Genomic DNA, 12,940 nt, shown 5'->3' with positions numbered 1-12,940 from the left:
CCAGGACACGCTGGAGGGATTACGTCTCTCGGCTGGCCTGGGAACGCCTTGGGATTCCCCCGGAGGAGCTGGAAGAAGTGGCTGGGGAGAGGGAAGTCTGGGCCTCCCTTCTGAAGCTGCTGCCCACGCGACCAGACCCCGGATAAGCGGCAGAAAATGGATGGATGGATGGATGGATGGATGGATGGATGGAATAAACTAAAACCAGCTCAATAATTTCCTTTTGGATGATTTATAATTTTTCTCAAAACTGGTCTTCAGTTTGGTTCTTTGGTCTCATCTATCCTTTTCTTGAAGGACAGTTTTGTTTACAGAGACTTCATAATTCATTATATTTGTTGTTTCTGTTGTTTTTAAAAAAAATTTATTTAGGATATTTGAAATGTCTTCCAGGTCCAGTGTTAAACTTTAAACTCTAATGAACATTTTTCGATCTATGAGAATGTCTTCTGGCATTATTATGCCTTTATCATTATATCACTTAAAAATGGTCTCAAAACAACAATATTATAGTTTATCGCAATAACATCTGAGGCAATTTATCATCCAGCAAAATTTCCTATCATGACATGAGAAAATGTAAATAAACTCTGTATGTAAACTTTTGCAAGGCATTTTAATTTCAACTAAACTATATTAAAAACAATGTTGCAAATTATTTTTAAGCATTATTGAGGCCGATAGTGCAGAGTCAGGAAAAGTGGGCAGATTGTACATGTTGGGTTTTGGGACATAGTAGTTTTGTGTTTAAAATGTCCATTTTAACTTAATGGATTTGGAATTGAACACAGAGCACAAATGAGCTCCAGTCTGCAGCACCAACGGAGGAACTGCAGACAAAAAAAATCTGAATTATATGACAGATAATAGTTACGGCCATCTGCTCTCTAGATTGGGGAATAGACTTGCTTGTGTTTAATTGGTCTAGGAGGGGCTGTTATAGCAAATAAAAGAAAAACTAGTGTGTAATGTGCTGAAGACACTTTTAGAAAAAAAGGCCTTTTTTCTTTTGTTCAAATTGCTTCTTTTACACAAAGGAAGAGAAAGGAGAAAATCTGACCAGTAAGTCACTTACCCATCACTTTAACAAAATAGGCATCAGCTTCAAAATTGTTCTTCAATGCGTGGATCATTAAGTCGTCTTTGTCCTCTGCCTTGCTCAGGATGAGCATGTCTAATATTCCCTGTAAATGTAGATACAGGGAAGAAACAAAACACAAAGAGAAGTTTAGCCTCTGTAATTATAAGGACAGGGACATACTATGGATGCCCTTATGGATCACAACGTATATGAGGATCAATGACAAACTTCTGTTTTAGTCTAACATTTTACTCTGCTGCATGCGATAATGTAATGCAAACATGGTGAGAAATAAGGCCACAAAAAAACACAAATACATAAAAAAAAATCAGTAAATAAAAAGGGCTGTAAAAGAACTCAAGTGTTGATGATAGCGATGCAAGTTATTAATGAGTTTATCAAAAGTTTGTTTGATCTTATTGATTGACAAACAATTAACTGATAAGTGGGCATTTTCTTAAAACCTTTTAAAAGTTTTCTTTCTCTTTATAGACTTTCTATACCATGAAGGACTACATTTTTCATACTATGCTGAATTTAAGAAAGGAAGCACATTATTATATTTAAAAAAAATTTTGTCAGCTATTAAATAATAGCTGACACAAAAGTATTAAATAATCACTGAATAAACACAAACTCATAGTTTTCTCACATTTAACTTTGACATATTTGTAAAATATAACAAAACAGGAAGGAATGCCCCGCCATCTTTATTCCTGTATCAACTCGATCTGCGTAAGGATGACCAGCGGCGCCTTCTTCTGGATGGCAGCCACACAACAACACTCAAAGAAGGTCTTTGAAAACGTTACTAGTTAATCAGTTGGAACTAATTTTAATCTAATAAATCATTAATTGACAATTAATCATACGTAAACCAATTGTTTGCATCCCTGGTTGAGAAGCTTTTGATTTGATTAGTGACAATAATCTAAGGAAACAATCTGCTAAAACCAAATATGGAACAAAAAGGAAGACATATATACATAAACACTTTGTAGTGGTAGACAGAAATCTAATACTACACTTTTATTAACTCAAGATTCAAAATATTTTTGTTTACTTTATTTAGCAATGTTTAAATTCTCACAAAGTCTGATACGTTTATTAGATATTTCAACTGGGTAAAGATAGCAGATATTCATTATTGGTGAACTGGGAACAGAGTACCGCAAGGAAAAAGCAGCGTATTATAATAAAGATCCTCTACTCACGTCCTCATAGATGTCAAAGAAAGTAGCCATGACGGCCTTCTGGATCGCTGCCAGATCCATTTGGTCCCAGTGGATGCGGAACATTCGTCCCACGCTGCTGCAGTTGGGAACGTTACAGGGAACGTTCTCCAACAGGAAGGCCCGCTGATCACTGTGGAGACCAGAAATAAATACTCTTTCTTATTTACATCTAACAAGGTGATGGTGAGGTTACCACTGATTGAGCCAAGCAATTCAAGACATCTATAAATTTGTGTTGACTTTTCAATTGAACAGCAATTCTTGATTTTACTTTACTATACTTTTATTTATATGGCACATTTTCAGGAAGAAGGCAAATCAAAGCGCTTTACATGAATTAGAAAGAAATACAACAAAACAACAAACCAAAAGAAAGCGCAAAAGAAGAGAAAAGGAAAACGAAAAAGACTATAACCTCATGTTTAAGAATAAGTAATATATGATTTCTAAACTAGTAGGGGTTCCTCTAGATTCTTATTCTGATTATGTTAACCTAAGGTAATGAGCAGTTTTTCTAGATAAACTAATAAGTATTGAAAACAATGTCACAAAAGAATTTGTTTGCAACCAGAAGATACACACACACAAAAAATTACTTTGTAAAAAATAGAGTAATCCTTATACTGTTAGTGTCATTCTTTGTAGAAATGTTATACACATACTGCATAAAAACGCCTAGGAAAACCTGCTAAAGTCAAAATGTTTTTAATTACCCAAATATTTTAGAACATTGCTTAATTCTTTAGCATTTTTGGCTAAAGTTATTAAGAGTCACAGTGAACTATGTAAAGAACCATAAACAGGTTAGAGGGTCCTGGATTAGACCCTAAAACATTAAGGACGTGAGGTTGAACATGAGGGCTTTCTTAGGCTGCAGTTATGAGAAAATGTGAACAAAACCTTCAACTGCTCTTGTACCCAAATAAAGACAGTGTGTGTCTTAGTTCAGGTAAAACTAAGGTGCACGCAAAAATAGAACCTATGTTTCCTCATCCCCCTTCAATGTAGCTCCTCTGATCAAATTTAAAACACGTTATTATTTTATTGCTTTGCATCTGTTGTTGTAAACACATGTGGCCTTGTTCTGTAAATGTAGGCAGACTGTGATTGATTTCCTGGAACTAAATGAAATCCCTACAGCTCTAACCTTTTTTCTTCCTTTCACCACATCTACCTTTTCAGACTGTTTCAACACCATCTTGTTTCCCTCTGGGGAACCGAACTGACCTCTTTCTACTTCTGTTTGGGAAAGTTGCTTCACACATACTTATACTCTACAAACAAAGAGGTAGAAATAGTACATTTTATACTCCATTCAGGAGATGATGCAACTAAATCATGAGGTGCTTCTATAAGATATCATATTAGACAAAATGATTTCTGTATTACAATACAATAAGAGTGCAGTACCTTCTGACAATCCGAATGTTTAGTTTCTTTAGTAATCAGCATTCTTTATAAATAAAGATATTGATACTATTCAAATATGATTCATTTTAAGTGGAAATAATGTTGAATCTGAAATCATTTAACAAATAATATGAAAGTTTTATAGCATGAAAAAGATTTTTTGTAATTTTTACCTAAATGTATTTGAAGCACTGCATCTGACATAAAAGAAGCTAGAAATCCGCTGTAGGTTAGAGGTTTAACATTACGATGTAGTACAAGAGCTCACATATAAAAAAAAAATCATATCACTTAAGCCTTCTTTAAAACTAGTTAGAACTGACTATCGCCAGTATTGTTTTGAGACAAAAAAAAAATCAAGAAAAAGTAGAACAAGAATGCAGCAACCTGTCTTTTAACCAACTCCTCAAGACGTGAGGAGTTGGTTGAACCCTGTTTTATCCTCTTTACATTGGCTTCCTGTCCATTTTAGAATTGATTTTACATTTTTAATTCTCTTAATGGCCTTGCCCCACCTTATTTATCTGAATCTTTAAGTCTTCCTCTATGAAGGAGATCCCTGATGTCATCAAATCAACTTTTATTGTCCCACAGACTAAGCTAAAGCACTGAGGTGAAGAGGCTTTTCCAATGGCAGCACCTCAACACTGGAACAAACTCCACATAGACCTTTGCTCCACCCAGACATTTTTAAGTTTAAGCTCAAGACTTATTTCTTTAGACAGGATTTTAATACCAGGTAGATTGGTGCCATTTTTCCTTATCTATATTGTTGGTTTTGCATTTTCTTTTTCTTGTGATTTGTTAGTTCTTAGTTAAGCGCTGTACCAACCAACCAACCAACCAACCAACCAACCAACCAACCAACCAACCAACCAAATATGCCTGACATTAACAATTAACTTTATTAAAACTTGTTAATTGTCTGTATGTTCTATCTCCATCTGAGACCAAAACCTGCTCTAGAGAGCTCCATGGTAACATCTCGTCTAACAGAGGTCGAATAAGGTAAGTGGATAAGGGCTGTAATGACTTTAGCCATGATTGTACACAAAGAGTTTGAGATGTGCTAAAAGGTCATTCTGTGTCACCCATGAACAACACAACCCAGTCAATACAGGTACACACAAGAATCCACTGATGCAGCAACGATATTGCTTTCTGTTGTTGCTGGGGACTGATTGCGGTTCAGTTGACTTGACCGGTACATATTCAGCACCTCAAGCCTCTGAAAGATGGTCCACCATGTGAGAATGTGTTGGTCTCAATGCGAAGAAAGAAACGTGCAGATACAGAAACCCACCAGGCTGAACTTTAGAAGGCATTTGGTTGTCCACTAATGTCTGTTTGCTCTTTCTGAGAGTCGGGTACTTCAAAGGAGTCCTTTCCGAGCCCTGCAGGGGTTGCGCTGGTGAGATGAACTCAAGGTCATTATGCGACACACACACACTCACACACACATGCTTCTGCCAAGACACAGAAACAGCATAGCTTGCTGTATCTTGCTTGTGTGGCCAGCAGCAGACTGCAACCTTTGCTTTTTTTGTTGTTTGTTTTTATGCGCATAAAATCACAGACTGTCTGCAGTTTTTAAGGATACTCCTACTGTGTCCTACAAACTTGAATAAGGATGATAACATGGAGAAATAAAACTGGGTTTCTTTGGCATCTTTGTTCACAATTTAAAAGGACTACACTGTAAATGTGATTAAAACTACTTGGCAGCCTTGTTAGTACTTTGTAAAAGCTGTGGACTTAAAAGGTAGAAGAATTATTTATCCTGTTTGTCCTCCAGGTGTTAAGCAGCAATAATCATTAGCATCATTTTATCGTCTGTTGCTAACTAAGCCAATCTTTTGAGGTGTACAATATTTCATTTCAAGATTGTTAAAAAATTTGTACATATTTTGACGTATATAACTACAGACACGCTTATTTATATCATTATGAAATAACTGATCAAACTTCTAAGGTTCATTTCAGAATGTAGAAATCAAGTCTGTAAACTGAAGACGTATGGAACTACAAAGGACATGTAAGATATGCTTATAATCCTAAGATTTCGAATGTTGCCATGTTGTTTCTGATTCCGTTCCAAAGACACCATTCACAGATCATCCCAAAATATCCTTCTGTCAGAAGGTGGGAGAGAAGACTTTGATGATTCTGGATGCAAAGATCTAAAACGGTGTATATATTTTTTACTGGAGCATTATAATGCTAGCTGTGGAAATTTGAGTTGAAAGTTGAAATACCACATCATGTAATAAAAATCAAGCATCAGCAAGAACCGTTTCTCACAAAAGTGAAGGTATAATCTCTAACCTATGCCTTGTGCTCGTTCAGTATGCCAACAGCAGTGTGGATGTCTAAGGTTGTGTGCCTGGGGGCTTTGATTATAACATGACTTCTGTGTCAGGACTTGTGTTTTTTTTTCAATTTCTTTTTTTTATTTCGAGTATGTAAGGAATCTTCCACGTTTTCTTTCTCTACCCACCTCCACTCTAATTGGACTCTGGAGGAGAAGTCGGCTGGTAGGAGGACATCCAGCTAATCATGCCCATGACCCTTTTCTTTCTCTACCATAAGCGTTCAAGGAGGACACTACCTGCCTGTCTTTGCACTTTCCAGCATTCACTAATCAGTAAACTTGATCATGGTGAATGTCTGGACTAATCTGACTACCTCACTTATGATGCCCCCCCACCACCTTGCCCACCATCTAATTTCTTCTGGGGTTTTTTTGTTCTTCACCAGCTCCACTTCAACACCGTCAAGCTCAAGGGAAAATACTTCAGTTTCCATTTTTACTTTCATGTTCTACTTCAGTCACGTGACCAAAGACTCAACTGAATGCTTTCCGGCTTTGGATTAGTTTTATGAATGGTCAAAATGTTTGAAAATTCTGTTTTTTTCAACATACTTATCTATTTCTTTAACTGAATGACTTTCAGTTTTTTGGAAAAGAGTCCTTTACCTCTCTTTTCAGTTTGCCTTGGTGAAAACCTACCGTCTAAATCAGTGTTTATCAACCTTTTTTGGGCCAGCGCCCCCTAGCCCTTATCCAGGTCCCTCACCACCCCCCACCAAAGAATTTGCAGGCTACTTTGCACTGACCATTATTTTATCATTAATATTACTATCACTATTATAGATGTTTTGGTTTTTATGCTTGTTTCTGTATTTATCATCAAAAATAATTTCCCAGAGAACAAAAAAGCCATGGGAATAGAAATTTTCACAGGCGTCTACGAAAAATGCAATGAACATTCAAGTTAAAATTGGTAGGCCCAGCAGCAGCCAATCAGAGTGGAAAAAATATTCTTATTTTGTGCCATTTTCTAGTTGTTAAATATTCCACAAAATGACCAGATAAAAGATGTACAACATGCCAGTTTAAACTTTGAACTATTTGCAAAACGACTGAGCTCTGCAACATTAAAACATGGATAGAACTGTAACTACATTAATCATAACTCTTCTTCTCCTCAGTGTTTGTCAGTTTCTGGTGGTGCAGCTCTGTGCTGCCTTCAGGAGAATGGGACATCAGAGTATCATCCATAAAATTTCACCCACATGGCATTTATTGTGCAAACCAGAGCTTTCAGAGGAAAAACAAAAGTTCCAAGTCCTTTTAATGCCATACAAATATGAGACAGAAACATGGATTATATCTTTATATAGACCTGTCTATTGATTTATAGATTCATAGTTTTCCTGGACAGAAATTACAAAGAACAAATCTGGTTCTTAATCAAATCCTAATGAGTCAAATTGAAAGTACCATGGAGTCACTGAACACCACCATGACATTAACACTGACATGAAAAATAATATTGAAAAAATAAATATATCAAATCTAATTAAAAACATAAATAAGTGATAAGTTCTTTACTGTTATGGTCTGTAAGATATTTATTCTCAGTACTAGATATGGTCTCAACAAACCCATGACATTTCAACAATATTATTTTACCTTTTATCTGGAAATAGTGTGTTTATTATTGCCATACAGTCCTCTGTATTAAGTATTGCTCGAAAGGTCTTGCCATACCAGTTTATTCCTCTGTATTTACTTTAGTTTCTTAGTTTATTCTTGCATTTTGTTCTTCATTGATTTCCATTTAGTTTCATTTGATTAGTATTATCCTGTCTTGGTTTATTGCTATGTCCATTTTAGTTTCTTTCCTGTTGCTAGATTTATTTTATCACTTATTGACCATCAGTAATCTTCACTCATCACCTGCTGCGCCGCCTAATTGTCATGTTTCACATCATGTGTTGATTTTTCACTGTTCAGCGTCGGATTCTCTGTTTTTATGCTATAATTCACATCTAGTTCGTTGCTCCGTTTTATGTCCCGCTTCTCCCGTTTCAGAGTTTTGTGCAATGTGCGCATCTTTTTTTTTTTTTACCCCCTAAGGTGCAAGGCGGTCGGGAAACATATCAATGGGGAAAAGGCAGACTGACATAAACCTTTTAAAACAACAGAAACAATTTCTGCATTCTGATTATTGAAATTTTAAAGTGCTGTGTTGTTCTATCACCCCCGTTTCATACCGGACCACTTACAGCACCGGTGTTAACGCTATACAGTGAACGCTCTCTATCGTGGTATCACCCATGGAGGGATTTCTTTATTTCTTTATTTAAATTGGTTCATTTTTCTGAGGGATACACAGTGAGGGTGTCGTGATTTTAGCTACCAGTAGCAGGAGAAGGGAGCTGCGCCAAGAAGCTAACAGAAGCTAACAAACACTGAATAGAAGAAGAGCTGCCATTGATACAGTTGCAACCAAGCATGATTTAATGTTACACAATACAGTTTTACCAAGTTGCTCAAAGTCTAAACTGGCATTGTTGTGCATTTAAGGTGTAAAGTTTACCTTCGACCAAACGTCCCCCAAAGGCATCCCAGCGCCCCCCTTTTGTAAAAATGTCCGCCAGCACCCCCTGCCGTCCTCTGAACGCCCACTGGGGGGTGGTACCGCCCACGTTGAGAACCGCTAGTCTAAATCTTAAAGGTAAATTCCGAATGCTTAGAAACAGAGTTGGGTATTAATATAGTAATACTATAAGTAGGAGTTGTTCTGAATGCAGTAATTAAAGACTCAAAATTACAGATGACCTTCACATGATTTAAAATGGTGTTACATTTATTGATGCTTTCTGTATCTGCTGCTGTCATTCCTGCTGTGTAGTGGTATATGTTTCACTACAGACACCTGCTCAATAGGAGAGGAAATACAATGAGTGCAAGTCAAATACAGTGGAAGTCAGAGAGAAATAAAAAAAAAGACCAAAAAAAGAAACGGAAGCAGAGCGGACTAGATATTGAAGAGTTTGTGACAACATGAAGATGTTACCCAATTGGTAGACGACTTGGCCTTAAGTGCCTTGCTCAAGACTACACTGACATGTGGCAAGAGGGAGCTGAAATCAAACCCACCGCTTTCAGATTTCAAAATGAGTACTCTACTCATTGAAACATGGACACTCGCAGTCAGACAATAATCCATTGAGGACACAAACATTTTCCCAACCATCCCTTTTTGTTCCCAAAGGCCCAGATGGGACTTTCTACAATCTCCCAGTATAAATTTTCCTATATAAATTGGCCAACGCTGCAGATGTACCATCACCGGCTTATTACTTGATAAGAAGAGGATGAAGGAGTCGTGGCTGAAAGCTGGCCGAAGGAAAGAAGAGGGCATGTCCACTCAGATGGACAGTGATACATTTTTGGGTCTCCGGGCTGTTGTGGTTTCTCATTCTCGGACCCTGCAGTGAGGAACAGAAGTGGTGACTCATGTTGTCACAATCAAAGTCAAACAGTGTTCTCTGGCATCGTCACTGCTCTGTACGGTCCGCCTGCTCTCACTGACTCCTTTAGTTCCACGTCATCTCTCCGTGGCTTGGTGCTCCCTTTACCACGGTGCTATGGAGTCTCTGCATTCAATGGTTTTGTCTTCTTGTTTTGATAACATTCATCATCAAGGATTAACAGAAAATGAAGAAGTGTAAAGCATATCAACATAAGACTCCATTCTTACTGTATCCCTTTTCCTAATAAAGAGCTATAAGGCACATGAAATGTGTAGTGCAATTCATGTCATTGGTCGGGTTATGGTGATTTTCCTATCAACCAACGCAGGGACACTCTACAGCTGCTAAAATGGTGGCAGGCAGAGGGAAAATGCCACAGAAAAAAGTGCTTTAATCTGGGTATGAAACGAAGCATTCAAGTTAAGAACTCCATCTGTGCTGCGCATACAGTAACATCTATGCCTTAAACACAGACTTTCCTCACTTCTATCTAGTTTCTGATGTAGCAACAGACAGCAAGTTAACCTCACAATGAACTGAACGGGGGCCTTGGAGAAAAAAAAAAGGAAAGAACAACAGCTGTGGTATCTGTTTTGTTAGCTTATGATGGATAATCCTACTTTATGATGGATGGACCTACTTTCGAGGAGTCAACAAAGGATGTACACTTAAGTGGCTCAACTACTCAAGTCTCTTCAAAACATGAGCAAGATGAGTGATCTTTTCAGAATGCCTCTTTAGAAAATGTAAATTGCAAACGTCCTCTCTCTTTGTTTGGTTTCTAGAAAGCTGCTTAGTTTCAATTGTTTCAAGTGATCTGAGGTTAAACCGGACTGAACATTTTTGGAAAGTGGCTGCAGAAAACAAACAAGGCAAATGTCTCATGCTACTCACCCTTACACTGTGGTATTAGCTACAACCCCAGAAGACAAACAGAGCCACCCTGCTTCCAATATACAGAGAAGGATGGATTTTAAATGGCATTGCCTAGCAACAGCCTCCTAAGCTTTTGGCAGCTGCTATGTTGGACTGAATACTGATAGATGGAAACGTGCACAGACACATGGCTCTATATACACTTACAGAAAAACTAACGCTCATTTAATGGAGACCAGGCATAGGCCAGGATGAGATTCTCACGGTTTAAAACAAAACTGTTTGACATGATCTCATTGGTTTTATTCAAATAATACATAACTACTCAATTACTATTTCTGTGAAAATAATATAACATTGCATTTAACAGTTATAATTGACGTTATAAATGACCACTGTTAGATTTGAACATAAGATCTTAATAGATCTAAATATTAGAAAATATTGGGTTAATATTTAATACCACAATGATTGATGCAATTATCTACAGTTTTCCTCACTATTCTCCCTGAGTTTCAGAGTCTTGCTTAATAAATCTAAATCAAAGATGAATATAAACAACAGTTTATTGACCAAATATTTTACTGTCAAGCACAAATATAATGCATTGTGTATAGGTCTCGCCAGCCGAATGACACCAGCTATCCAAACAGCTAAACAGAACGAAAGCAGAAACTCCAGACTCAGGAATGACGTCTTGAAGTATTTACTGACATCAATTTTCTGTGAAACTGTAACAGGATAACAAAGAAATACATATAAGTATTGTTGCTGTAGTAACGTCAAAATCACTACATATACCGTTTTATACAGACTAGTTGTCTGAGTTAGCTTAGAATCAGGTCAAATTTACTTCTAACAGAAAAATACATAATTTCTCTAAATGAAGATGCCTGCAATAACTATTCTCATATGTAAATAATTCAACTTATAATACTTACAGATGATGCTTTAGCAAGCAAGAAAACAACGTAAGCAGGACTGAGGAACTGCCATGCGGCTGAAACTATGCTGTACTTCCTGTTTTCTACTTTCCCTACTGCAGTGGTTCTTAACCTTTTTTGAGGTACCGAACCCACCAGTTTCATATGCGCACGCACTGAACCCTTCTGTAGTGATAAATAAAATATGATTTCCCCCCCCCCAAATTCAAGACATAGGGGTGACCCAACTAGAGTCTAGTTGGTGACCCAACTAGACTCTAGTCTAGTTATTCAAAATATAGTCAGTGTTTTCAGCTAAGTTGAGCTGACTGTCCAGGAACAACCCATGGTATTTAAAATTGTTCACAGTTTCGACAGGTTGGCCATCGAGAGAAACTGGAACCTCTTTAAGGTCTTGTTTAGAATCATTTAATTAGCTCTACATTCTAAAGAGAATGACAAATTAATAATAAATAATAAAGACTTTGCGGTATTCTGATTTAGTAATGTAATTATATTAGTTGTGTTACCACCCCGACGCCACTAGAGGCAGTACCAACCCCAAAAAGATGCGACTAAGGAGCAAATTTAGAAGTACACCAAAAGCTACAGAATTTGGCAAAAACTGTGAGCTTTGCTGAAGTAATTAAAGACACAAGTTCAAATCCAGTGGTGGAGAAAGTACTCAAAAAATTTACTTAAGTAAAAGTACAAATACACAGACAAAAATGTACTTAAGTAAAAGTCAAAGTACCACATTAACATTTTACTTAAGTAAAAGTAAAAAAGTCCTGGCTTTTAAAAATACTTAAGTATTAAAAGTAAAAGTACTTGCTGAATGCATCACCTAATCGCTAATATCATTAAGTGTACCAATCGTATTTAATTTTAATACATCAGAAATGTGCCATTTTAATGAACAATACCACAGATAAAGCATGTTTTTGTTGTGTTTACTCTGTAACATAGTTTCGACTTAGATATGTGATTCTATGCATCATAATTTCAGGGATGGAAACATCTCGTCTCCTGTCCTAACATAGCATGAACTTCACTTTTCTTGCCACACATTTATTTTGGAAGAAATCCAACTGGCAGAGGAGGACATGGAACCAAGGAGCCTTGTAGCAGAGTTGTAGTCTAGACCACTGAACCCAAGACCAAATCAAAACCAGCACCCCATGCTACATGACAATAAAATTAAGTGCACCGATCAAAATTGCTTCTCAAATTGATCTGAAAGATCCACATTCCCATAAAAACACCTAGATATTAAATACTTAGAGCTGAAATAAATTTAACCAGTGACAATTCAAACTCTTCTTCATTCTGTTTTGCTTTCATCTCTGTGCCACAATACACAGAGGTCTCCTGCCATCCCTAAAAAAATAACACCCTGGGCGGTTGCCCATATTGCCAATGTCAGAAATAATAATTGTCTGCACCATTAAACATAGCAATTAACAACGCTCAACTATGAACACTGTCCAAGGCCCAATAAGCAAGAAGTAACCAAGCAGGAGGAGCACCGTGACTGTTCTCATCCTCCCTCCTGCTGCAACGTCTTCCACCATGACAGGTGACGAAAA

The 12,940-nt window shown here is 37.1% G+C and overlaps 1 protein-coding gene across 1 annotated transcript in view; it reads right to left on the bottom strand.

The window, feature by feature from the left end:
• The window catches only part of itfg1 (integrin alpha FG-GAP repeat containing 1), a 181,352-nt gene that overhangs the window by 80,974 nt on the left and 87,438 nt on the right, over positions 1–12,940 (bottom strand). The window contains exons 11-12 of the mRNA XM_008404870.3: positions 2,296–2,446; positions 1,076–1,184 (exon numbers count right to left, since the gene is read on the bottom strand). Of these exons, the coding sequence (XP_008403092.2) occupies positions 1,076–1,184; positions 2,296–2,446 (260 nt within the window). The remainder of the gene's footprint in view (positions 1–1,075; positions 1,185–2,295; positions 2,447–12,940) is intronic.

The sequence above is a fragment of the Poecilia reticulata genome, chromosome 3 (assembly GCF_904066995.2).
Source record: "Poecilia reticulata chromosome 3, P_reticulata-male-v2, whole genome shotgun sequence".
NCBI lineage: Eukaryota > Metazoa > Chordata > Actinopteri > Cyprinodontiformes > Poeciliidae > Poecilia > Poecilia reticulata.
Note: the sequence above shows the minus strand (reverse complement) of the source record. Positions and strands in the feature narration are given on the sequence as shown.